The sequence below is a fragment of the Dromiciops gliroides genome, chromosome 2 (assembly GCF_019393635.1).
Source record: "Dromiciops gliroides isolate mDroGli1 chromosome 2, mDroGli1.pri, whole genome shotgun sequence".
NCBI classification, from domain to species: Eukaryota; Metazoa; Chordata; class Mammalia; order Microbiotheria; family Microbiotheriidae; genus Dromiciops; species Dromiciops gliroides.
The window spans coordinates 558,838,830-558,866,353 of NC_057862.1; the positions used below are offsets into that span (position 1 = coordinate 558,838,830).

Genomic DNA, 27,524 nt, shown 5'->3' on the forward strand with positions numbered 1-27,524 from the left:
AAAATGTATGGTTGGTGTGGGGAAGGGAGAATATTGAAGCTCTTGTCAAACTCTCCAGCCTTGTTCCCATTCATACTCTTCTGTATTTAGAAAGTATAGGTTTACTGGGGGTAGCGTCAGATCTGTAATACCTCCAGAAGAAGAGTGTGTCAACATCTTTAACTTTTGCTCCTCATACATTATTTTGTACTCGGTCATTTGAATATGGATCTGTCTTAGAAGCCATTAATTTCTGCCGGGCTCTGCTGGCTCCTATGTTTAACTCAGCCGCCCAGTTTTAAAGATGGTTTATATCAGTTAAGTAAGCTGCTCCTATAATTATATGCCACAGACCAACATGAATGGGCTAAACTGAGGGGTCAACTTAGTCATTTACAAATGTAAGACCTTTATGGTTATTCCTTTATATGGCTTCACATGCTGTTTGTCCTTTTCCCAACCTTGGATTTTATTCAAGTCATTTGTATTTAGGGGCAAAACATGATTTGACACTTCTTTGAAAAATTGAAAAAGTACAGTATGCATCTTAGTATGAAAGGGCAACTAGGTGGTACAGTGGATAGAGTGCTTGGCCTGGAGTCAGGAACTCATGTTTCCGAATTCAAACATGGTCTTAGACAATTATTAGCTACCTGACCTTGGGTGAGTCACTTAACCTTGTTTGCCTTAGTTTCCTCATCTGTAAAATAAGCTGGAAAAGGAAATGGCAAACCACTCCAGTATCTTTGCCAAGAAAACCCCAAATGGAGTCATGAAGAGTTGGACAGGACTGAAAACGACTAAACTCCACCACCACCACTTTAGTATGAAAGTAAGAAATATGCATGCAATACAAGTAGGTTCATAGGCAATGAGCTTCAATATTGACCATGGTTAAAGACTGTCAAATTCAGGAAGGTAAATTACAGTGAATTCCTCAGAGCTTTTAGGTTTATGTACAGAGGTAACAGGGACCAAATATTTTACTCTTTGGTTTCTGTCCAAAATTTCTCCAGTGGCTTCTTCAACAATTAAAACATAATTTACTAGAGTTTCCTCCTTTCTTACTGTGTACCTTTTCTATTAAAAGTACATGGGGGAGGGGGCGGCTAGGTGGCGCAGTGGATAAAGCACCGGCCCTGGATTCAGGAGTACCTGAGTTCAAATCCAGCCTCAGACACTTGACACTTACCAGCTGAGTGACCCTGGGCAAGTCACTTAACCCCCATTGCCCCGCCAAAAAAAAAAAAAAAAGTACATGGGGGGGTGGCAGCTAGGTGGTGCAGTGTGGATAGAGCACCGGCCCTGGAGTCAGGAGTACCTGAATTCAAATCCGGCCTCAGACACTTAACACTTACTAGCTGTGTGACCCTGGGCAAGTCACTTAACCCCAATTGCCTCACTTAAAAAAAAAAAAAGTACATGGGAGATGGGGCAGCTAGATGGTGCAGTGGTTAAAGCACCAGCCTGGATTCAGGAGTACCTGAGTTCAAATCCGGCCTTAGACACTTGACGCTTACTAGCTGTGTGACCTTGGGCAAGTCACTTAACCTGGAAAAAAAAAGTACATGGGGATTGGATAGAGCACTGGCCCTGGATTCAGGAGGACTTGAATTCAAATTTGACCTCAGACCCTTGACACTTACTAGCTGTGTGACCCTGGGCAAGTCACTTAACCACAACTGCCTCACAAAAAAAATATAAATAAGTAAATAAATGAATGAATAAAAGTACATGGGGGCAGGGGCAGCTAGGTGACGCAGTGGATAGAGCACTGGCCCTGGATTCAGGAGGACCTAAGTTCAAATCCAGCCTCAGACACTTAACACTTACTAGCTGTGTGACCCTGGGCAAGTCACTTAACCCCAATTGCCTCACCAAAAACAAAACAAAACAAAAAAGTACATGGGGGCAGCTGGGTGGCACAGTGGATAGAGCACTGGCCCTGGAGTCAGGAGGACCTGAGTTCAAATCTGACCTTAGACACTTAACACTTACTAGCTGTGTAACCCTAGGCAAGTCACTTAACCCTCACTGCCCCCCCCCCCAAAGTACATGGTACAGTACAGTGTTTTGGAATCACAGAATCTGGGTTCAAATCCTGTTTCTGGTACTTGCTATCTGTGTGACCTTGAGCAAGTCACTTAATTTTGCTGTACCTCATTTTACTCCTTCCTTAAAATGAAGGTTTAGACTACATGACCTCTGAAATGCCTTCCAACTCTAGATCTGTGATCCTGTGACCAGATTTGTATTTAAAAAGGATAAAACAAGTTGCCACTTAGATTTGGGTCTCACATCTAGAAATCCACATCAGTTACACAAAGAACATTTTGCAAATTAAGAGGAAAGTGGAAAAAAAATTTGGAAAGAGACAAGGGATATTGTTCTGATCGTTCCAAAGCCAAAAAGGTGAAGCAGTGGGGTTACGGGTTAAAATGACGGTGGCTCTTTCATAAGCTGCCAAATGTTGCACTTGGGGGCTAGTTCCTTCTGCTTTCACTCCCATTCCTTTTGGGTGGAGTTGTGTTCAGAAATATCACAGCCTTTCATTTCTCAGACCTTGCAACCCTCGATTTCTATTCCATTTCTTCACAAGCATTTTTCATATATGTTCTAGGAGATAACTTAATCTGGTTAGTTGTGTTTATGGTGAATGCCAGCAGGTGGAAAATTACTGTAGATCCCCATCTCAAGTCAAAACCACCTGCTTGGAAGACAGTTCTCTGGAGCCTGAACCAGAACCACTGCTCTTCTGCCGCAGGCTGCCAGCAGGAATGAGAACACTTGACAATTTCCAACTCATGTTGATTGCTTTTTTTTTTCCCTCTGAGAGATGGAAAATGTAATAATTCTAAGCCAGTCTTGGATTCCAGATTTCCATCAGAAACTGTAAGAGCCAGACAGAAAGCCTTACTGCATAGAATTTACCCCTTACTATCTTCAGTGGGACTCAGAGTCTGAGAACTGCTATAACCTGGGAGTATGCCCAACAATAATAATAATAGCTAATAATAATAACAATAGCTGGCATTTATATGGCAATTTAAGGTTTGCAAATTACTACCTCATTTTATTCTCATAATTACTTTGAGAGGTGGGGTACTATTATCCCCATTTTACAGATGAAGGAACCGCAAATGAGAGAAGGCAAGAAAATTCATCCAGGGTCACACAGCTAGTAAGTGTGTCTGAGGCAGGATTTGAATTCCTGACAGTTTTTTCCCTCCAGGTCTAGCATTCTACATACTATCTGGCCAACCAGCAAATACGATCCCATCTCCCACCCCCAACCCCCACACATATACACACTAATTTTACAGTGTAGTTGATTACAAGTGTTTGGCAATACATACTTGGACATACAGTCTAGCTTATGTTATGAATGCTTAAATAATGATCCTTGTATCTCTGCAGCAGAAAGTAGGGCAGCTGGGGGGTGCAATGGATAGAGCATTGGCCCTGAAGTTGGGAGGACCCGAGTTCAAATCTCACTTCAGGCAATTACTCTGTTACCCTGGGCAAGTCACTTAACCTTGATTGTCTTAAACATTCTGGGCCATCTCCAGTCATCCTGATCTTGTCACTGGATCCAGATGGCTCTGGAGGAGAGAGTGAGGCTGGTGACCTTGCACAGCCCTCCCTCACTTAAATCCAATTCACTGCAAGCCATGACATCACCCCAATGTCACAGTCCTCTTTGAGAATGAAGGACAAACAAAAGCAAGAACGATAACAGCAGAAAGTAGAGTTCTGTCCTAATAGTAAAAAGACAAAGGCCATCTTGAAAAGGAAGCAGAGTAGGGGGCAGCTAGGTGGCACAGTAGATAGAACACTGGCCCTGGATCCAGGAGGACCTGAGTTCAAATCCGACTTCAGACACTTGTCACTAGCTGTGTGACCCTGGGCAAGTCACTTAACCCTCATTGCCCTACAAAACAAACAAAAAAATGCAACCCCCCCCCCCAAACCAACCAACAAACAAAAAAACCCTAATAGCCAATTCCTAATAGATAAATGGTCAAAGGATATGAACAAACCATTCTTAAAAGAACTGCAAAGAATTTACAACTACCTGAAAAAATGTTCCAAATCACTAATAATAAGAGAAATGCAAATCAAAGGAACCCTGAGGTTTTACCTCACACTCTGCAAATTGGCAAAAATGAAAAAAAAATGGCAACAGTAAATGTTGGTGAGACTGTGGAAGAATTGGCACACTATGGTGTTGTTGGAAGTGTGAAATGGTACAACCATTTTGATCATAAAAGTATTTTATTATTTTCTAGTTACATGTAAAGATAGTTTTCAACATTTGTTTTTATAAGATTTCTAGTTTCACATTTTTCTCCTTCCTTCCCCTCCCTAAGACAGCAAGCAATCTGATATAGGTTATATATGTACAATCACATTAAACATATTTCTGCATTAGTCATGCTGTGAAAGAAGAATCAGAGGGGCAGATAGGTGGCGCAGTGGATAAAGCACCAGCCCTGCATTCAGGAGGACTTGAGTTCAAATCCGGCCTCAGACACTTGACACTTACTAGCTGTGTGACTCTGGGAAAGTCACTTAACCCCAATTGCCTCATCAAAAAAAAAAAAAAGAGAAAGAAGAATCAGAGAAAAAGGGAAAAACCTCAAAAAAGAAAAACAACAACAACAAAAACAATAGAAATAGTATGGTTTGATCTGCATCTAGATACCACAGTTCTTTTTTTCCCTGGATTTGGAGAGCATTTTCCATCATGAGTCCTTTGGAACTATCTTGGACCATTGTATTGCTGAGAAAGTCAAGGCTATCACAGTTGATCAACATACAATGTTGTTGATACTGGATAAAACCATTTTGAAAAACAATTTGGAATTATGCTAATAAAGTGATGAAAATGTCTATATCTTTTGAACCAGAAACTCCATGACTGGCCCTATAATCTCAAGGAAGTCATCCATATAAAAATGGCACCCATATACTGCAAAATATTTACAGTAGCACTTTTTGTGATAACCAAATACTGGGAAAAGGTGTCTGTCAATTGGGGAATGGTTAAACAAATTTTGGTACATGCATGAAATGGAATATTAACTGTGCTGTAAAAAATGATGTGTGTGATGAATGTAGAGAAGCATTGAGGGATTTACATGAACTGATGTAGTGTGAAGTAAGCAGAGCCAAGTAACTACAAAGTAAATATAACAAAATTATAAAAATGAAGAGAAATGAGAAGACAATCCTAACCTACCCTTTTGTGGAGGCTAAAGGTCCATTGGTGTTACCTATTGCACGTATTTTTGGACTTAAAAATTTATCAGAGGGCAGCTAGGTGGCACAGTGGATAAAGCACCAGCCCTGTATTCAGGAGGACCTGAGTTCAAATTTGGCCTCAGACACTTGACACTTACTAGCTGTGTGACCCTGGGCAAGTCATTGCCCCACGAAAAAAAAACAACAACCCCCCCCCCAAACAAAAACAAAAATGTATCACTCAGTTACATTGACTTTTTTTCTCCTCTCTAGAAAATATGTTATATGAGATGGTTCTCTGGGAGGGGGAAGAAGGGGAAGAATACTTGGGATAAATATGGTGATATAAGAAGCAGAAAATATTAATAAAAACTTGTAAAAAGAAAAAAACACCTCTCCACCTAATAGTTAATTTCTCTTGCTCAGGTATCTGGGAAATGTTAGATTAGGCCCAAAGGAAAAAAAAAAACACTTTTTTTTAAAAAAAACAACTCTTTTCAAAGTGCCGAAAACGTCCATATTTATGTTTTCAAATCCCTGTCAGGATAAGGTAAAATATCACCTGTAGTTTCTCAGTCAACCCAGTGGAAGTAAATAAGGACAAATAATGACATGTAATCAGCCTGGAGCTATTCTTCCTCAATTAAGTAGAGAATAAGGCATGCCAGAAGAATCAGAGAAGCTGGGTTTCTCAATTATCAGAAACATTTCGTCAGTTTCTTAATGAAAGCCCTGTGTCAAAACTTCATGTGGGCCTTTCATTAGGCCCATCAGCAACAGGGCCCAGGCTTCCGTGTTTAAATCTAATGAGACAAAGGATTATTGTTTCCATGTTTATCAGCAAACACTTTGAAAAATAATCAGCACCAAGAATCTCAAAGGCATCTTGTAGCCGGCCCCAGGCCCCAGGGTTAGGGCTAGAGAGGAAGACTCAGACTTGGAAAAGTCCAGAGCATTATCTCTGCTTTGATTCTTCACACCAGTAAAACCAGAGTCAGTCAATAAGGAGGGGGAGATCAGAATAATCACAATTTTAGTACTGAACACATCAAGTGTATATTTGCTATGTGTTGGACACTGGGCACTTGGTGCTGGGGATACTGAAACAAAAATATTCTTTACCCTTGAGTGGAGCCATGGGGCAGTAGACTATCATGTCCTTCATAGTGGCAAAGGTAATGTGGATGTGATTACCAAATCTGATTGTGGCCTAATAGAGGCCAGAGAGTCACCTCTCACAAAAAAAGCTCTGCTCTGGATTCACGAGAACCTGGATTCTTGAAATCTGGGGAAATCTCTGAAACTAAAGCTTAGCCATGGCTTTTGTTTGGAGTCTCTCCAAAATGTGGGTAATGGTATACCCTTCTAGAAAAGGGACTTACTATAGCTGTTTTATAACAGTGGTTCATTTCTTCCACTACAGAAAACATTAAAAATATGAAAGACTCAGATGTTCACATTAACATAAGCAACAAAAACCACATCACACTCATTCAATGCAACCTATTTCATTCCTTTTCCATCAAAGACCTCAATTCATATACTTCACTGAAAATAATCAAGTGCATCTTTTCACAATAGAGAGATAGGAGGAGGCATGTGACGTAAGTCAAACCATTCCCTCAACTACCATCTTCCCTAAGACTTCTTTGGAGATAGTTCAGGACTTTCAGTCCAAGAATTCTAGGATGATTCCTTTGGGAAAAGGTGAGCCATCCCCACCAACTGCCAAGCAGGCGAGGCAACTGGCACCCTGAAGGAGAGATAAGAAGCATGTGCCAAGTGAGTCAAACCACTGCTACCACCTTGATCACCACCTCCCCCTCAGACTCTGATGGAAAAAGCCTAAGATCCTGAGCCCCAGAGCTCTAGGAAAAGCAGTTTGCTGTACCCCTTCTCTCCTAACCCCCACCATTTGTCTTGTTTTCAACCAAGTTCCCAAAGCCTTCATCCAGAGAAACAACCCTTGAAGAGATGTGACCCAGTAACTGATTGTGCAGGTACCATAGAGCCCCTGACTCTTCAGCAGCCACAGCTACTGAAGACTTGGAAAAGAAAGCTCTCAAATAGCTGTCAAATGGCTTCACATCAGAAATGGATATCGCTTTTTATATTACCGTCTGTTTGTTACTGTTCCTTAAGGACCCTTCCATCTGACTTGCAGCTAAAACCTTCTACATGTTTTATTTCACCCCTATAAGAATATGAGCTCCTCAAGACAGGGATTATCTTGCATTTCTCTTTGTATCTGCAGTACTCAGCACAGTGCTTTGCACATAGTGACTTGTTTTATAAATCTTTTTCATTCATTCATTCATTCATTCACTCACTCACTCACTCACTCACTATTGGATGTTCCTGGTTACAACCATCTTTCCAAATGCTACTCACTCTGCACAGTGAAACTCAGGATAGGATTGGGTATGCAGAAGTGTTAGTCTCAATTGCAGAATACATTCTGATCTTCCATAAGGAATTGAATACTTGTGATATTAAAGCAAAGGTGGCTTGAGAGGTAATTGGAACAAAACAATAGATATCATGGAATAGAAGCAGGAACAGGAGAGGTCTAAGACAAGGGCAATAAACTGGAGGTGCTAAGAATTCCAAAGCTGACTTCCACTCAAGAAGTAGCATACATGTGAGAATCAGAGCACTACCAACCTCCTGAGAAAGATATTGCAGGGAGGTTCCGCCATGAAAAGAAAGCATGTGACTTCAGCGTCTGGAAGTCACCTTTCTGGGGTTTCAAAGGTTGGATTGGTGTCCAGAAGTTGTTTAACACCTGTGGGTCTTGTCTATCAAAGTTACCAGCCAATTAACTTGGAGCTGTGTGTGTGGACGGCCCTGTGTCCTGTTTCACAGGGGCCTTCTGGGAGAAGCTGTGGAGAAGCGAGGTCTTTCATCTGGACTTTGGGGTGGTGGTAGAGAACTTCATGTGGGCTGTTAGGGAAAGGCAAGTTTTTGTCTCTGGCTATACCAAATAGATCCAAACTAGGGTTTTCCTCTCTCTCTCTCTCTCTCTCTCTCTCTCTCTCTCTCTTCACTAACTTCTAATACACTTTAACAAATATTAAAAGCCTAAACTCTTGCTAAAGCTTCTAATTTAAGGCAACTACTCATTAGATTTTAGACATCACAGCTAGAATTTTAGACCTTACATACATAAGGGACAGAAATGAAGAAATGTATGATTGGAAGAGAATTAAGTACTCAACGGAAATACAAATCCTATATGCATTACAGTTCAAAAATAAAGAAAGCAAATTATCAGAGCAAATATATTAATAATAATAGGTATAATTTATATAGTACTTTAAGTCTGAAATGTGCTTTACCTATTATAATAATAACAACAACAACAACAACAACAACAATAATAATAGCAGCTAACATTTAACACCATGTTCCAAGTGCTTTACATTGATATCATTTGATCCTCACAACAACCCTGGGAGGTAGATGCTATTATTAACCTCAGATAATAGCAGAAGAGGAAACTGAGACAAATAGAGGTTAAATGACTTAACCAGGGTCACATAGCTATTAAGTAACTGAGAATGGATTTGAATTCAGGTATTCCCAGTTGCAGGTCCAGCAGTAGATAACTATCTAATTTAGTTTTAGAAAAAAATCATTTTGATGTCTCTGAAAGTTCTCTTGAATGATGCCAATGACTCTTCTTTAAAGATTAAGTCCATTAACTCAGCCATGAGAATTTGTTGTTGTTGATTGTAATTCCAGAAACCCTAGTAAAAAACGACAATGTAATAAACAAGTCCAGAGTAGTTGGAAGGTCAATATTTGTTTTGGGCATGTTCAGGATCTTGACAATAATGTGGGTTTTTTGCATATTATCAGACTATTGTTTATTTATATGCTTATTTTTAACATCTTAACCCATCCATGACTTTTCATAACAACAACTCACAGCTATGGTGATTTATGGTTTGTAGACTGCTCTATATGTTTTATCTCATTTGATGCTCACAACTTATGAGGTATGTTCTATTGTTACATTCACTTATATGAAGAAACAGGAGGGGCAGCTAGGTGGTGCAGTGGATAGAGCACCGGCCCTGGATTCAGGAGCACCTGAGTTCAAATCCAGCCTCAGACATTTGACACTTACTAGCTGTGTGACTTAACCCCAATTGCCTCACCAAAAAAAAAAGAAAAGAAAAAAGAAACAGGGACTTAAAGATCAAGTGACTTGCCCAGGGTCATGCAGCTAATGTTTGAGATGGAATGTGAACTCAGATCTTCCTTACTCCAAGTTCAGAATTCTGTCTGCTACAGCATGCTTATGCCTCTTCAATCACTCATTCTCTATTTGTCTCTTCCCTTCAACCCACAAATGTACTTTTTTCCCTCTGGAAAAATATTCCTTTGACTCTTTCATACCTTTAAGCTATATTCAACATCTACCTCCACTACTTCACCATCTATTCCTCATCCATTTGTAATCCTACTTCCATCTCTAAGTGCCTCCTAAATAAAATTATCTCTGAATTCAATTATTTTTTTCTCTCTTCATCTTTCTTGACCTCCTTGAACATTTGACACTGGCCAGCCCCTCCTTTATGATATTCTCTCATCCCTTGGAAGGAAGCTTCTCTTTTTTCTCTGACATTGGTTTCTCCTGATTCTCTTATTTTTTGTGACTTTTCTCTTTCATTGGCTCCTTGTTTTCCTCTTGCCCCTGAAATATGATCATTTCCCCAAAGTGTTGAACTAAGTAAGCCCTCTTCACTTTCCTCTCTATTCTCTCTCTCTGTGTCTCTCTCAAGACTTTGACTTCCATGCCTTTAATGACTACCTCTATGCTAATGAGTTCTAATTCTATCTCCATGCCTCCCTATTCATTCTTCCTACTGTTCTACTCTCCTATATTTCTAACAGCCTCTCCACTGTGTTACCCCACTGGCACCTCAAACTTAGCATGGTTAAAATGGAACTCTACATCTTCTTCTCTAAGTCTGCCAATCCCTAGAATTATTTTATTTTTGTTAATGGCACCACCCAATCTCTCATGCCTATAACTTTGGAATCATTATTGACTTTCACTCTTTCACTCCTTACCTCCAATCAATGGCTAAATCCTGCCATTTCTACAATACCTTTCCCATCTAATTTACTTGTCTACTGCTGCTACAACTATACGCCTTCAGCTTCTCTTCTCTAGACTAGTTTAACATCTTTTTTCATCTTTTTTTTGGGTCTTCCTGACTCTAATCTATTCCCTTTTTAATTCATCCTCAAGATCATCTCTTGAATAATCTCCCTGGAATATTGCTCTGACAATATCATTCCTCTTGTTATTGTTGTTTAGTCATTTCAGTTGTAGCCATCTCTTCATGACCTGGGGTTTTCTTGGCAAAGATACTGGGGTGGTTTGCCATTTCCTTCAGCTTGTTTTACTGACGAGGATACTGAGGTAAATAGGGTTAAGTGACTTGTCATACAGCTAGTAAGTGTCTGAGGCTGGATTAGTGGATGAATGACTGAAAAATATAACTGTTAGTGGCCCTACATTGCCTGCTGAATAAACTATCAATTCCCAGTCAGTCCAGGCATACATGATCCTCTCCAATCTGACTCCAATTTACCTGTCTAGCTTTCCTTTACCCAAACTAGACTACTTTCTATCTCTTCTCGTCCTGCCCTTTCCCCTATTTGTTTCTACATTCATTCTGTCACTCATGCTGGAAATGTACTGTTGAAGTCTCTCCCTTCTTTCAAGTTCCAGCTTGGATACTACCTCCTACATGAGGCCTTCTCTGGCTCACACTCCACAACAGTACCTTGCCTCTTATTCTCCCTTGAACAGTTAGCAGGGTCTATGCTATAGTTACCATAACCCAATGCCTTGAATATATTGTTGGCATTATTTAATAGGATCATAGATCTGCTCTTGGAAGGGGCCTTGATGGAGGAGGCTAAAAAGGGGTTAACAGAAAACCTAAGATTTGATCAATAGTAGCTAAAAGGGTTAACAGAGAAACTTAGGTATGTGTTCTTACAATAACCAAGAGGGTAACCATCAACAGAAAGAGTAACCAGGGACCATCAACCATTAATAGCCATTAATATTCCTAGATGACAGGATACCTAGAAACCAAATCTTAAAGTAAAGAGACACCATAAACAGAGAGACCTTCTAGCATTGACAAGTGTAAGCATGTCTTTTTTTTTGGGGGGGGGGGGCAATGGGGGTTAAGTGACTTGCCCAGGATCACACAGCTAGTAAGTGTCAAGTGTCTGATGTCGGATTTGAACTCAGGTCCTCCTGAATCCAGGGATGGTGCTTTATCTACTGCACCACCTAGCTGCCCCCTAAGCATGTCTTTAGGAACATGCACATTAAAGACCAAGAGGCCTTAGGTTCACCTTATGATGTTTAAACCCTAAAAACACATCCCTAGGGAAAAAGGTACCCACCTTGGAGAACGTCTTAGGATACTGGGGTCTTAGGATACTGGGAAGTCCAAAATAGGATATGAACCTCCCATATACCTCCCTAAGGAGGAGATTAAGATAATGAGGAGATAACCTACTTTTCTCACTATAAATATCACGATTTCCATCTCCCTATTTAAGACACCTATCTCCTTTGGGAAACTGAGTCACTGAGTCTTGTAATTCTTTTGGGATGCCTCAAGATCAATTAAATTCATTGCTGCTACCATAGCTACTTCAACCTCACCTTAGAGGACATGGAGCCCAATCCACTAATTTTACAGATCAGGGAACTGACTTGCCCAGGATAACACAGCTATCATCCAAGGTGGGAATTGAACCCATGTCTTCCCTGCTTCAAGTCAATGGCTTTATCCACTCAGTCAGCCAGTCAAGTAGTTTTTTTTTTTGGCGGGGCAATAGGAGTTAAGTGACTTGCCCAGGGTCACACAGCTAGTAAGTGTCAAGTGTCTGAGGTCGGATTTGAACTCAGGTACTCCTGATTCCAGGGCCGGTGCTTTATCCACCGCACCACCTAGCTGCCCCCAAGTAGTATTTTTTAAGTGCCTATTATGTCCCAGGCACTTTGCTAAGCACTGAAGATACAGAGGCGCTCACAGTTTAATAAGCAAGATAATATATAAACAGTCTTGTCCCTACGTACAAAGAAGATATACATATAGAATAAATTGGGAGTAGTCTCAGATGGATGTCATTAAGATTAAAGACAACTGGGAAAGGCTTCTTGAAGAAAGTGGGGCTTTAGCTGAGACTTGATGAAACCCAGGGAGGCCAGGGAACAGAGATGAGGACAGAGAGAACCCAGGCATGGGAGATAGCCAGGGGAAATGTGCCATGTGAGCCAGTGGAAGGTCTCACACTAGCATTGGGTCATTTAATAGTTGGAGGGCAGTAAGGTGTAATCCGACTGGAAAGATAAAAAGGGGCCAGGTTAGGAAGGTTTTTAAAGAGCCAAACAGAGCATTTTATATTTGATCTTGAGGACAAAAAGGAGCCACTGCAGTTTACTGAATGGGGAGTGGGGTGATATGGTCAGTTCTGTGGCTTAGAAAGATCCATGTGACAGCTGAGTGGAGAATGGAGTCTAGTGGGGAGAGACAAAAGTCAGTAGACAGAACTTGACAACTGCTTGGATTCGGGGGATAGATTAAAAAAGAGTGAAGCGTCAAGGATGACATTTATGTTACAACCCTGGGTGACTGGGAAGATAGTGGTATCCTAGATAGTAAAAGAGAATTTAGGAAAAGGGGAGACTTTGGGGGAGGGGAGGAGGATAGATACTGAGTTCAATTTTGGACATTTTAGTTTAAATGTCCCTGGGACATCCAGTTTCACACATCTAATAGGTAGCTGAAAATCAGGAGAGAGGTTGGGGTTGGACAAGTAGATCTGAGAATCATATCCACAGAAATGATGGTTGAAACCATGGGGGCTGATGGAATCACTAAGTGAAATAATATAGAGGGAGAAGAAGGCCTTGGGATGTACTCCTACATTTACTGAACATGGTGTAAATGAGGATCCAGCAAAGGAGAAAGAGAAGATCAGAAAACAGGAAGAGAACCAGGAGAGACACATCATGAAAACCTAGAGAGAAGAGAATATCAAGTCAAAGGCTGCAGAGGGATCAAGAAGGGTGAGGATTGAGAGAAAGCCTTTAGGTCTGGCAATTAAAAGATCATTAATGACTTTGGAGAGCACAGTTTTGGTTGAAGGATGCTGAGGTCAGAAGCCGGTTTACAAAAAATTTAAGAAAGGAGCAAGAGGAAAGGAAGTGCAGTTATCCCTTTCACATCTTAGCGATTAAGGGCTTGGAGCCCTTGCAATCTGGGAAATCAGCATAAATTTTTTAGTCCTCCCTTTGTACCAGAGAAGTCTGAATTATTATGGTATTAAAAGATAAAATATGTTGACATTCTACAATACCATACATACATTTTACGAATTTCTGAGTTTCTAAATTTTTTTTCTGTGTTGTCTGCTAGCTTCTAAGCTGGTCTGCTGGTTTCTAAACTTTTTCCTCTGTACTCTACAGTTTCCACAAAAAAAAAAGTTCCCATTTAATTTCTTATGCTGACCTGTGATACATCAGAACTATGATGGGGAAATTTGTGATGTGGAAGGGATAACTGTAGTGGCACCTACTGCAGGCAGGCTTCTTTTTTTTTTGGTAAGGCAATTGCGGTTAAGTGATTTGCCCAGGGTCACACAGCTAGTAAGTGTCAAGTGTCTGAGGCTGAATTTGAACTCAGGTCCTCCTGAATCCAGGGCCAGTGCTTTATCTCCTGTGCCACCTAGCTGCCCTCCTGCAGGCAGGCTTCTTAAGGAATCTAGCCACAAAAGTGAGAGGAGATATAGGACGATACAAGACAATAGCTAGTGGGGTTGGATGGATGAAGTGAATGTTTTCTGAGGATGAGGAAGACCCGAGCATGTTTACAGGTAGTAGGAAAGTGGGCTGTAGACATGCCACCTCTAATGTGTGCTGAATTGAACTGAACTCATGGAAGTTAAATAGCAATAATAACATAGGACTTTCATTTAGTGTTTTAAGGTTTGCAAAGTGCTTTGCATGACATGATCTCATTTGAACTTACAATCTAGTAGGGAGTTAAGACAGTGACAGATAACAAGAATGTACAATCTTATATGATAAGGGCATTAAAGAGGTATACAAAAAAGTACTATGGTGAGGCACCAGGGGAGACATTACTATTACTCATGAGACTTTCCCACTGTCTGTATTGATTCAATAATCTCATATCCACTGTCCAGCCAACCATCTGTCTTCTACACAGAATTTCCAGAGGTAAGGAAGTAACAGTTCTGCCAGGGAAATAAGATTTGTAAAGGAAATTATAACAACCTTTTAACTGCAGAAGAGCTCCCTGGGGCTGTGGTATCTCCCCCTCACACTTTGTCAGCAAACAAGTCTGGCTGGTTTGAAACCTGCTAGAACACTTGGGTTTTCCTTCACAGAGTTCCTCCTGCATTTCATTTCTCCCCACTGGTCAGAAACATGCACTCTATAAACCTGATCCTCAGGATGAGATGGCCAAACAAAGTGTCAATACCAGCCCAGGCAGAAGACTCAGCTGCTGATACAAAGATACTGTCCAAGGAATCATGGTTACAGACATCTCTAATTCTAGTGTCTTCTCTTATTCTGTCACGATCATATTCCGTTTCCTTCTTTGCATCCTGAAGATTTTACGTTAGAAATTCAAAGAAACAAGATCTCTACTTCACACATTTCCATCACCATGACAATCCCTCAAATTTCAACAGTGTACTTCCTAAGGCATTCCTACCAATATCTGGTGCTCTCCCCATCCAAGCCCCGTCCTATTTTATTGGTAAGCAAATATTTTGGCTTTGGCTGATTATTTCAGCTCTCTGTTTTGATTGATTATGACCTGCAAATGCAAAAAGACTTGTCTTTGTGCTTTCCTTTAAATCCTCTCAGCATTAACAACAGCCAGACTTAGCTCTAATTAGCCTGCAAGGATCTATCTGAATTTCTTCCAGCAAATCGAATTTGTTAGGCTGAATACTGTATAAGTAATTCATGATTTCTGGGTGCCCATGGCAGGGAGACAAGAAGGGGACAAAGTTCAAGTGCATGTGGGGCATTCAAAGCAATTAAAACAAACACCTCACCTCCAGTCATAAGCCACACCCACCTCCAAGGACTGATAAAGCTCTATGGCTCCCATGGAACACAAACCTCAACTCTCCTAACTAAAGTAGTTCATTTAGCCTTCTTTATTTCTTCCCCTCCATGAATGAACAGATTTGGGGGTCACCTGGGTATTTCAGTGGGTTCCAGTCCATCTTCCAGGCTGACATCTGTCTGCACCATCTCTTGTTTCAGTTCTCCGATCTCAGAGGCAATCGTGTCAATGAGCTATTCAAAGACAAAAATAGTATGACGTCAGAAAGTGGAAGAGGCGTGGACATAAGGCTTGGACAAGTTTAGTTACTTCACTTCAATAGGAACAAGAGGAAGATTACAAACCTTTTTTTTTTTCTTTCTCATGGGCTATATGAATTTCTTCTAAAAACAGGAAAAACAAAGGGGAATGGGCAAGCTTTGAGAAAGGGAAGTTCTTAAATTTCATTAGCTTTGTGCTAAATTGCATGATGAATTAAGAAAAAAAACCAACTAGTTTCATTTCTCAGTAAGAAAAAATAAATAATTTTAAAATTGCAGTAAATATATTTCAAATCAAACTTTGCCAAAGGAAAGACAGAATTTCATTTTCTTTATTATGATTTCTTAAAACTCTCCTCTTTCAGAAAGGAAGCACTTAAAAATCAAGTTCAGGGGGCAACTAGGTGGAGCAGTGGATAAAGCACTGGCCCTAGATTCAGGAGGCCCTGAGTTCAAATTTATACTCAGACACTCAATACTAGCTGTGTGACCCTGAGCAAGTCACTTAACCCTCATTGCCCTGCAAAATAAATAGATAAATGAATGGATGAATGAATGACTAAATACATAAATAAATCTTTGAGGAAAAGAATTATAAAAAAAAAATCAAGTACAGTAACAAAACCAAACCTTTGGCTCACTGTTTAATGATTATTAGCTGTGTGAACCTGGGCAAGTCACTTAACCCCAATTGCCTTAAACATCCAGGGCCATCTCCAGTTGACCTGATGTATATCTTACCACTGGATCCAGATGGCTCTGGAAGAGACAGTGAGGCTGGTGACTTTGTACAGCCCTCCCTCCCTTAAATCCAATTCACTGCAAGTTATGACATCACCCTAGTGTCATGGTCCTCTTCAAGAATGAAGGACGGGGGCGGCTAGGTGGCGCAGTGGATAAAGCACTGGCCCTGGATTCAGGAGTTCCTGAGTTCAAATCCGGCCTCAGACACTTGACACTTACTGGCTGTGTGACCCTGGGCAAGTCACTTAACCCCATTGCCTCGTTTAAAAAAAAAAAAAAAGAATGAAGGACGAACAACAAAAACAACGGTTTCATGATTAACCTCTATAATTCTGGCATTTTCTTGGAGACTGAAATACATTTATTTGGTATGGAATTAGGGAGATGTGTCACAGTTACATGAGATAAAACGGAAATGCTGACATAGCCTATAAATCTCATGGAAAAGTTATGTGAAGAACGATTCCAGTGAAAGTGGCCTACTACTACTAGTTCTCCAAACTGAAGGGCCTCCAAACAAAGGCTGGACTGACTACTTGGTGGATATGAAGTAAAGAGGATTCTTGTTGACAAGATATGGGTTGGACTAGATGGTTTCTGAGGCCTCTTCCAACTATGAGATTCTCCATGACTGAGGCACAGTGTAGAGCATGGGACCTGAAAACAAAGTCCTGTGTTCAAATCCTGCCTTTGTTTCTTCATCTGTGTAAGAATGAGGGCAATAATAGAGCTTATCTCATAGGTTTGTTATGAAGCTCCAATGAGACAACACATAAAGCACTTTGGAAACCTTAAAGTGATATCTAAGTGCCATCTTATTACAATTTTCAGTAGCTGGTGTCACAGCCGAGTCATTGAAGCTTCCTGTAGGATCTCCCTCAGGCTTAGTTAGAATCTGCTTCTTCCTTGCCTCTGCATCTCAGAATCCTCAGCTGCTAGAAGGCTCGGCTCAAGTGCCAACCTCCTCCTATCAATCAATCAATCAATCAATCATCAAGCATATGTTAACTTTCTATTACTTGGAGAAGTAGCCTGGCATAGTAGAGAGAGCTGGCTTTAAAATTAGGGAGACTGAGCTGCTAGGTGGTGCAGTGGATAAAGTACCAACCCTGGATTCAGGAGTTCAAATCCACCCTCAGACACTTGACACTTACTGTGTGACCCTGGGCAAATCACTTAACCCTCATTGCCCCACAAAAAAACAAAAACAAAAAAAGTTAGGAAGATTTCGCTTCCCATCCTATCTCTGGCTGTACCCTGAGCAAGGCCTTTGACTTCTCAGTGCTTTAGGGAACTCTGACTATACATTGTAGAAAAAATGTGGACTTGCATTAGTAGAGAGAAGTCTACCAATAAGTAATAACCTATATAAATGAAATAACAGGACCAGCCCCTAATCCCATATACAAGGAACTGTTCATGGTGTGTAATTTAAGATTCTAAATGTGCGTTCTAATCTATTCCCCCAGTTTTGGGGGAAACTGGCTAAAATCGCTGATAAAATGAGTTTAGGTTTTTAAGGGTTTATTGAAAGGTAGAAAGAGAAAGATAGAGAACAGAATTCCAACAGCATGGCAATCCTATCTTTCCTCAATTTTCCTGTGAAGTCCTCTGCCGCTGCCACTGCCGCCGCCACCACCACCACCAGCACCACCAGCACCAGCACCACCAGCACCACCATCATAAAGTCAGGAACCCAAAAAGAGAGAGACATCTCCGCACAGGCCCTCCTTCCTCCTTCCTGTCCCCTCCCAGAAAATGGGAGGCTCCTCAAGTTGATTGACTGGTAGCCTTGGTGGACAGTACCCATGCGCAAACGTTACTTCCTGACGCCAAGGAAAAGCCACATGGCCTTGCCCTCTGAAGCATTCTACTCATGGTGGAGCTTTCCTATAGTAAGTCTCCAGTAGGTGGCGTCATTCCAATCATTCCAATGGCATTAGAAATATAAAGACAAAAATAATACCATTTCCTAAGGAACTTACAAGCTATCCAGCTGAAACAACATGTATAAATAAATAAATAAATAAATAAATAAATAAATAAATAAATAAATGAATGAATGAATGAATGAATGAATGAATGAATGAATGAATGAATGAATGAATAAATGAATGAATGAATGAATGGATAAATAAATAAATAAATGGATAAATAAATAAGTGTGTGTATATATTGATATAGATATATACATATGTGTATATAAATACAATAACTATAGTCTGGACTTCTAATTTCACTAGTTTCTCTACTTTTTTCTCTACAATTTCTCTTAAATTTATACTCTAAAAGTTGCTTGGGGCCCTGAGTTAAGCAACTTGCCCAGGTTTTTCATACAGTTGATAGGAGTCAAAAGTAGGAATTGAAACTATGTATTGAGTGACTTAGTGGCCAGCTCTTCTATCCATTAGAGTACTTGAGCCCCAGTTTCAAGGTAATTAAGTGGGGAGGAGGCACAAGCAGTGGGAGAAGATGATTTAAGGGTATGACTTTAGTGCTGAACTTTGAAGGAAACTAGGAATTCCAACAAGTGGAGATGAGGGAATACATTCTAAACATGAGGGATGTGTTCCCAGATTCTTCTTCGCCACCCTGCCCCCCTTCTCAAATGATTTTTTTGCTAATCTTCTCTGTATCATTCCAATTTTAGCATATGTTCTGCCAAAGTGAGCACTCAAATGATTTTATGTATATTATCTCAGAACTAGTATTCTTCTAGTAGAACGAATGTCTCTTATCTTTTGGTCTCTAGTGCCTTGCACACACCATCTTTTTTTTTGAATTCAGGTGGCGAGCTGAGCCTTGACCCCAGGTCTTCTTTCTACCTCCAACTCCAATATTTGCACCAATATACTATTCAATCCCCTTCATTTTAATCTTCTACCTTTTAAAAATTTCCTTTTTGGTGGGGGAAGAGGGGGAGGAGGGGAAGGAGTGTATGTAAACATTTACCAAAATGAATAGGGATGAAGAGGGCAGAGACCAGTGGGGCAATATTGTTACTGTGCTAAATTTGATATATACTTAAAAAACCCCAAATATATACTTATATGCTTTTTTAAAAAAGCTGTAGTAGAGATTCATGGTCTCATGTACAATTCTTTTTTCTATTCTTTATGGAAAAATTTGCTGTCATATGATTAAAGAAATTAGAAGGGCAAATGCTTTCTTTAAATGAGATTCTTCTCTCATTAATAATGACAGCAGATGTGCATTTCAGTATATTGACTACATAGTTTTACATTTAATAATAGATCTCTATTTATGTAGATCCTTAAAGTTTACAAAATGCTTTCCTCACACTGGTTCTTTAACACAGGCAAAAGCAACACCCAAATTTGACTTAACAAGGTAACACAGGGGCAGCTAGATGGCGCAGTGGTAAAGCACTGGCCCTGGATTCAGGAGTACCTGAGTTCGGATCCAGCCTCTGACACTTAACACTTACTGGCTGTGTGACCCTGGGTAAGTCACTTAACCCCAATTGCCTCACTAAAAAAAAAAAAAACCAAAAACAAGGTAACATAGTAAATAGACTGCTGGGCCAGAAGTCAGGAAGACAGAAGTTCAAATCTGCTCTCAGAGACTTAGTAGCTGTGACCTCAGGAATCACTTAACCTTTTTTTTTTTTTAAACTTACCCTTTTTTTGTCTCATCTTCCCCATCTGTAACAGGGATAATATCAGGGCAGCTAGGTGGTACAGTGGATAGAACGCATCTTCATGAATTCAAATCCCACTATGGACACTAGCTGTGTGATTCTGGGCAAGTCACTTAACCCTGTTTGCCTCAGTTTCCTCATCTGTAAAATGAGCTGGAAAAGGAAATGGCAAACCACTCCAGTATCTTTGCCAAGAAAACCCCAAATGGGGTCATGAAGAGTAGGACTCAACTGAAACAATTATTATTACTACTCATATCCACTTGTATAAATTTCTATAGTTCACAAGAGAACAAAATCTTATTTTCCACCCATGGTTTAAATGACAATTTGTTGTCATTATTTATGTTTTGGTTTCTGTATTTTTACAGAACATCTCACATAAAAGTCTTTATAAACAAGTGAAAATAAGTAGAGATAAGTAGAATTTGACTCCTATCATCCCTACAGACAAAGTAACATTGCAAATAGGAAAGCCTAGGTCTGAACTGGCACTGGGGTTATCAGTAATCTTTGGAAGACCTAACCATAGTTTGCATTTCTGAGGGTAGTTCTAGATAACACCAGACCTTTCAGATCCTAATTTAGCTCTGAAATACAGCTGCATCTTTTTTTGGTTCTTGTCTGATGCTCAATCATTCATTTTAGTACCTCCACCTCCCCCACCTCCTCCCGCCTCAGCATTTGTTGTTGTTGTTGGGTCCGGGTATTTGTGACCCCATTTGGGGTTTTCTTGGCACAGATACTGGAGTGGTTTGCCATTTCCTTCTCCAGCTCATTTAGTTAGAAAAGAGGATAGAAGGGGTGAATGCCACTGCCAGCAGGGTGGCCCAAATGTACAGTCTCCTCCTTTATCTCCTCTCTACTGTTCTGCTGCCAGATCTTGCACTCTCAGGAGTGGTGGCATCTGTCTGCAAACCAGATGATACAGTCTTGCAGCAAACTAACAAAATCCAGAGATAAACTTGCTAGTTTTCTTTGACAAATGGTGAGGTAACAAGATAGTATTGAAAAGAGGAATTAGGAAAAAAAATAGTAAATTCAACTTTTTTTTTTTTTACATTTTACTCATTTCTACTCTTGTTTCAATACCCTAGTGGTATCACACTTCATACTTAGACTGCCCTCTTGAAAAGTGATTACGGTTATTGTTATGGTAAAGACAAACAACTTTGAAGGAATTAGGAACTCTGATCAGTTCCCAGGTAACTCATCATGGTTCCCCCAGAATAAACTGAGCACCTGAAATCATATCACCAGGCCCATTGACTCAGTTTCTGATACTCCACACCTGGTCAACTCCCTCAGTTGCCTCTCCCCTCTGATTGGAGGGCTAGGGATCAGAGCTATAAACTCCTCCCAAAGCCTACCTTCAGGGCTTAGAATTTATAGAATTTTCCAGGTAACTCCATTCTTCATTCATCATTAGTAGCAGCAATGCTAGGTCATAATGCCAAGGAACATCAACCCCATCCAACTCCTCTAGCCCTTTTCACTTTCCTTTTGTTTTGTCTTTCCTTGTAACTATTTAAGCTCCTTGAGGGCAAGAACTGCCTTTTCCTAATTTGGATGGCCAGCACATATGCATAATGAATACTTATTGAATTGATCAATGTAACAGTCAGTCACGGAAGACTAAAAAATTATACATGCTACCCATTTGATAGATGGGTGAAGGCCTAAGTGCAGAATAAGGTAACACTTGTTTGTTTGTTTTTTTAATGTGGCCATTGCAGAAATGCATTTTGCTTGAAATAAGGATTTTGTAGGGTCTCCCCCCCCCCTCCCGTGAGTGTGTGGGGTAAGTGAAAAAAATTTTTTGCTGATTGAAAAAAAAAATATATATATATATATATATTAAAAAGTTACAGTGATTTAAAAATGAATATTCCTTACTATCACCTCTCCATCTCCCCTAAGACAGTGCCTGACACACAGTCAGTAATCAATAAATATCTATTGATTGATTAAACACCTTTTTTTCCTGAACACAGGTGTGTTAATAATTGCTATTAACTTATTCTCATGATGAACTCCTACCTTTCCCAAGAAAGAAGGCCTTGGTTCTGAGACCTTCTCATTCCTTTAGGTCCTTTCCCCTTCTGATGTGGGGGATGGGTTTAATTGATTAATACACCAGGAAAAGTTTGAGAAGGGAACTAGGGACCATTAACTATTAATAGCCATTAATATTCTTAGATGACAGGACACCTAGAAACCAGATCTAAAGTAAAGAGATACCCCAAAAAGAGACCCTTTGGCTCTGACAAGATTAAGCATGTTATGGGCCCAGAGCACCCCAGAAGTTCTCTGGGGTACATCAAAGAACCTTCTCCTAGAGAAACTAAACCAAAGGACAGACACACCTAAAGAGTTAAGTGGAACCAGATCATTACGGAGCTAGCTTCGGGACCACCACTCTTCATTCCAGTCTCCCTCACCCCTGAGGAGATAAGATTAGGTGTGGCTGCTGCCTTTGTGGCCTGAGGAGCAGAGAGATGGCTTGAGAGCTCTGCAGCCACCCCTCACCCAACTCCTCCAGCCACCACCATGGGGGATGGTTGTCCCTCAATAGGGGAACTTTCCACAGTTAGACAATCACCTCATTGGACCACCATCAGACCTCTATAAAAGTATCTGCCTGTCTCCTGCTCAAGGAGATTGGTATCTGAGAGCCACACTCTGACATGCCTTCTCCTCATGAGAAGTCCAAGGATTTCTCTCTTGGTTTCCCTTCCCCAGCCCCTAAATAAACTATTATCTTATTCCTTTTTTTTGGGGGGGGGGGGGGAAGGGGAGGCAATTGGTGTTAAGTGACTTGCTCAGGGTCACACAGCTAGCAAGTGTTAAGTGTCTGAGGCTGGGTTTGAACTCAGGTCCTCCTGACTCCAGGGTTTGTGCTCTATCCACTGTGCCACCTAGCTACCCCACTATTATCTTATTCTATTGGATTTGTGTGCAAGAGGGTGTAATTCTTTAAAGAGGAATTCCTAAGGACCCCAAACCCCTACCCCTATCCCAAACCCCCTACCCCCTTTTCCCCACAACATAACTGGCACCCAATGTGAAGGGTACAGGAAATTCTTCTTTCCACAAAACCTGAAGGTAGGAACCTCCCTTCTGGGTTTCTTTTCTCCCTCTCCCACCTGACTCAACCTCTGGTTTGAGTCACGGAGAAGTTGCACTCAACAGCTTTCCAGCAGCCAGGGTCTCCCTCCCTTGCCAACCATGCTTGGACCCTAGGACTCCATGTTTCTGGGTAAGAACTTTTGTGTTTGTGCGTCTATCCCTTGCCAGCTCTCTGCTCTTCCACGAGGGGCAGCCAGTGTCTCCCTCCCTTGAGAGAGCTCAACCTAACATCTGGACCACATTCAGACCATTCTCCTTAGGACAATATCTGGGTACAGCCATGGGGCAGAAAGGCAGTGTTCCAAAAGCTCACTACTGGGGTGCATCCTAAGAGACTGGTATCTCAGAGCCACACTCTGTGCCATGCCTTCTCCCCATGAGAAGTCCAAGGATTTCTCTCTTGGTTTCCCTTCCCTAGCCCCTAAATAAGCTACTATTTTATTCTATTGGATTTGGGTGCACAAGGGTGTAATTCTTTAAAGAGGAATTCCTAAGGACCCCAAACCCCAACCCCTACTCCTATCTCAAACCCCCTACCCTATTTCCCCACAACAAGCATGTCTTTAGGAACATGCACAGAGAAGGTCAAATTTGTCCTTAGGTTCACCTTATGATATGTAAACCCTAAAAACACACCTCCATGGGGGCAGCTAGGTGGCATAGTGGATAAAGCACAGGCCCTGGATTCAGGAGGACCTGAGTTCAAATCCAGCCTCAGACACTTGACACTTACTAGCTGTATGACCCTGGGCAAGTCACTTAACCTTCATTGCCCTGCAAAAAAACCCCCCAAAACAAAACAAAACAAACAAACAAACCATACCTCCAAGGAAAAAGGTACCTGCCTCAGAGGTTATCTTTAGGACCCCAGGAAGTCCAAATTAGGATAAGACCTCCCATGAATCTCCCACAAGGAGAAGAGTAAGATAATGAGGAGATAACCTACTTTTTCTCACTATAAATATAACCATTTTCATCTCCCTATTTGAGACACTTATCTCCTTGGTGCTCTCCCTGTGGTCATCACAGTCTGATAATAAAACTTGGGAAACTGAGTCACTGAAACTTTGGACACCTCACGATCACTCTGATCAATTAAAACCATCCCCCACATCATTTCTACCTCCAGCCAAGTCATCAAGTCAAATAAACATTTATTAATTTTACTATATTAATTTGCTATATTTTTCTATATTAATGTTACCATTGGACAGGCATTGTGTTAAGTACTAGAGAGACAAAAAAAGGAAAAAAATGAAAAATCAAACCCCCAAACAAACAATATCACCAAAACCACCCAAAATAAAATAACAGTCCTTGCTCTCAAGGAGTTCACAGTCTAATGGGGGAGACAACAAGCAGGTATATACAGAATAAACTGGAGGTATCTTAGAAGGAATATACTATAAGGGGACAGAAGGTGAAACTTCAGCTGGGATTTGAAGGAGGCCAGGGAACCCTAGAAATAGAGGAGGAGAGAATTTCAGGCATGGGAATGGGATGGAGGGAGAAGAGGCAGTAAAAAAGCATGGCATTCAGAGATTGGGGGTCTTGTTTGTCCAATACTCAAGAGACAAATGTCACTGGATCACAGGGCCCAAAACCAAATGGACTAGAGGTTCTTTTTCTTCTTTTTTTTGGTGTGTTATGGGCCCAGGGCACCCCAGAAGTTCTCTGGGGCACATCAAAGAACCTTCTCCTTGAGAAACTAAACCAAAGGATAGACACACCTAGAGAGATAAGTGGAACCAGATCAGAAGGAACTAACTCCATGACCCCCACCCTTCATTCTAGTCTCCCTCAACCCTGGGGAGATAAGATTAGGTGTGGCTGCTTCCTTTGTGTCCTGAGGAGATGGCTTCAGAGATCTGCAGCCACCCCTCACCCAATTCCTCCAGCCACCACCAGTGGGGGATGGTCCTCCCTCACTAAAGGAACTTTCCACAGTCAGATGGTCACCCCCATCAGTCCTCTATAAAAGTACCTGCCAGTCTCCTGCTCGAGGAGATTGGTATCTCAGAGCCATGCTCTATGCCTTTCTCCCCATGAGAAGTCCAAGGACTTCTTTCATGGTTTCCCTTCGCTTCCCCTTCTTCTAAATAAACTACCATCTTATTCTAACTGCTTTTGTGTGCAAGAGGGTGTAATTCTTTAAAGAGGAATTCCTAAGGACCCCAAACCCCAAACCCCTACCCCTGAATCATCCCTAGACTTGCCTCCTGCGCCCAGCTTGGCCATGGGCTTGGCCCAGGAGATGTCAGTGACAAGGGGCTGGCCAGGAGACCAAACTGCAGAGCTGGGTTTTCGCTAGGCCAAGCTCTTGGGTGCTGCCCTGGGGACAAAGAGGTAGGAGAGCTGGCCTCACCTTCGTGGGGCATCCCCCACTCCTGTGTCCCAGTTTATTGCAGCTGCCACAATCTTGGCCAGCAGGAGTTCTGCTGGTAGCAGATGTGGTGATGGCTGCTGCTATTATAGAAGCTTGGTCTTGGTCTTGGAGCGGGCACAAGTCATCTTTTCTTTCTTTTTGGCTACCGCAAGGTCCCTGTTATCAAAAATCTTAAAAGCAATATCAAGGAGTTGTGAGGATGGGGTCTGGGGACCCCAGTCTAATTTCTGGAGTTCTCTCCTAGTGTCAGGAGCAGATTGGCTGATAAAATGAATATTGAGGACAGTTATTCCTACATCTCTTTCTGGGTCTAGGTTGGTATATCTCTTCAGAGAGTCCACAAGGCAACTCATGAAAAGAGCTGGATTTTCCTCAGGTCCCTGTGTGATCTCCCTTACTTTCTCATAATTGACTTGTTTCTTAACCCCCCTTCTCATTCCCTCAACCAGACAGGTGACCCTGTGGTTTCTACAAGACCTGTCTTCCCTGTTATCATAGTTCCATCTTGGTTCTACAGCTGGAACAGCTGTAAATCCAGGGACCCCAGCCCAATTTCCAACCTGTGAGTGTTCATCCCCAACTTGTACTGCCAGGTCCCAAATCTGTTTTTTCTCATCAGGGGTACAACAGCTGGCAAGAGTAATTTGCAAATCGTTCCAGGAAAGGTCGAACTGCACTGTCACAGACTTAAAGCCATCTATGAACTTTGTAGGGTTCTCTGAGTAACACCCCAATTTCTCTTTAATCTGAGATAAACTGCTCATGGAAAAAGGAACATGCATTAATGTTGCAGCCTTCCCAATGAGAAATTCCCTTAATGGAAGCAGGGGAGCAGTGGGAGACGCTGGTACGGACCTGGGTGAAACTGGCTGGGGAGGGGATGAGGAAGTTAATGGCTCAGGCTGAGGCGGAGCCAGGTTAGTCTGTGAGGTAGGTGGGGGAGGGGTAGCAGTCTTTGGCTGTGGAGTGGGTGGAGCTGGGGTAAAGGAGACTAGAGGAATGGGTGTAGGGGACTGCAGATTAGGTAAAGCAGATGGGATCGGCTGCTGAATGGAAAAAACTGAATAGAGAACGTATTGGAGCTCCCCCAGATTGTGACAGGAATACAGCTGTGAGGGGTACAGTAGAGACCACTGTTGGGTGGGGCAAATAGAGGAATACTGACATCCACTCCCTGTGTGGCCGGAGCTTGACTCTGGAGGGCACAGGGAATTAGTTTTGAGATCAGCCGGTGGATAAAGAGGAGTCTCAGTCACGGAGTGGTATGACACTGGTCGACCCATAGTGACAGAAGCAGGCAGGGAAGAAGGAGTGAAATGAGAAACAGGTAGGGAATGAGGCTGAGGAGCAGGAGGGGATGGGGTCCTAGAGGAGGTGCCCAAAGGGTTAGCTAATTGCTTGGACTTGCGGTGATTTTCTAATGGCAAGGTGATCTCATCCTTTCCTTTTGACTTCTGCCTTAAAGCCATAAAAGCCAAAATGTATGGATTTCTGTCCATTTCCCTTCACGCCTGCAAAACTTGTCCAATTGCAAAATGGTATTATAGTTAAGTGTTCCATGTGCAGGTCAGTTTCCTTGAGACCCTAGCGGTCACTGCGGCCAGACAGTGTTACAATAATGGATCATGCATCTCCTTCTCAAGTTTGTAAGTTCTAATTTAGTCCGATCTTAGGATGCACGCCAGCAGTGAACCTTTTAGAACACTGCCTTTCTGCCCCATGGCTGTACCCAGATATTGTCCTTTCTAAGGAGAATGGTCTGAATGTGGTCCACATGTTAGCTTGAGCTCTCTCAAGGGAGACGCTGGCTGCCCCTCGTGGAAGAGCAGAGCGCTGGCAAGGGATAGACGCACAAGCACAAAAGTTCTTACCCAGAAATGTGGAGTCTGAGGGTCCAAGCATGATTCGGACGTCTACCTGAGCTTTTGGTGAGGCAGGGAGACCCAGGCTGCCCTTCTGCTGTCGCG

General features: G+C 41.7%; 1 protein-coding gene across 5 annotated transcripts in view; it reads right to left on the bottom strand.

Annotated features, from left to right (window-relative positions):
• RIN2 (Ras and Rab interactor 2) overlaps positions 1-27,524 on the bottom strand; it is a 247,291-nt gene that overhangs the window by 50,312 nt on the left and 169,455 nt on the right. For all 5 annotated transcript variants that reach the window (XM_043989609.1, XM_043989610.1, XM_043989607.1 and 2 more), the window contains one exon: positions 15,510-15,610. In XM_043989609.1, the coding sequence (XP_043845544.1) occupies positions 15,510-15,610 (101 nt within the window). The remainder of the gene's footprint in view (positions 1-15,509; positions 15,611-27,524) is intronic.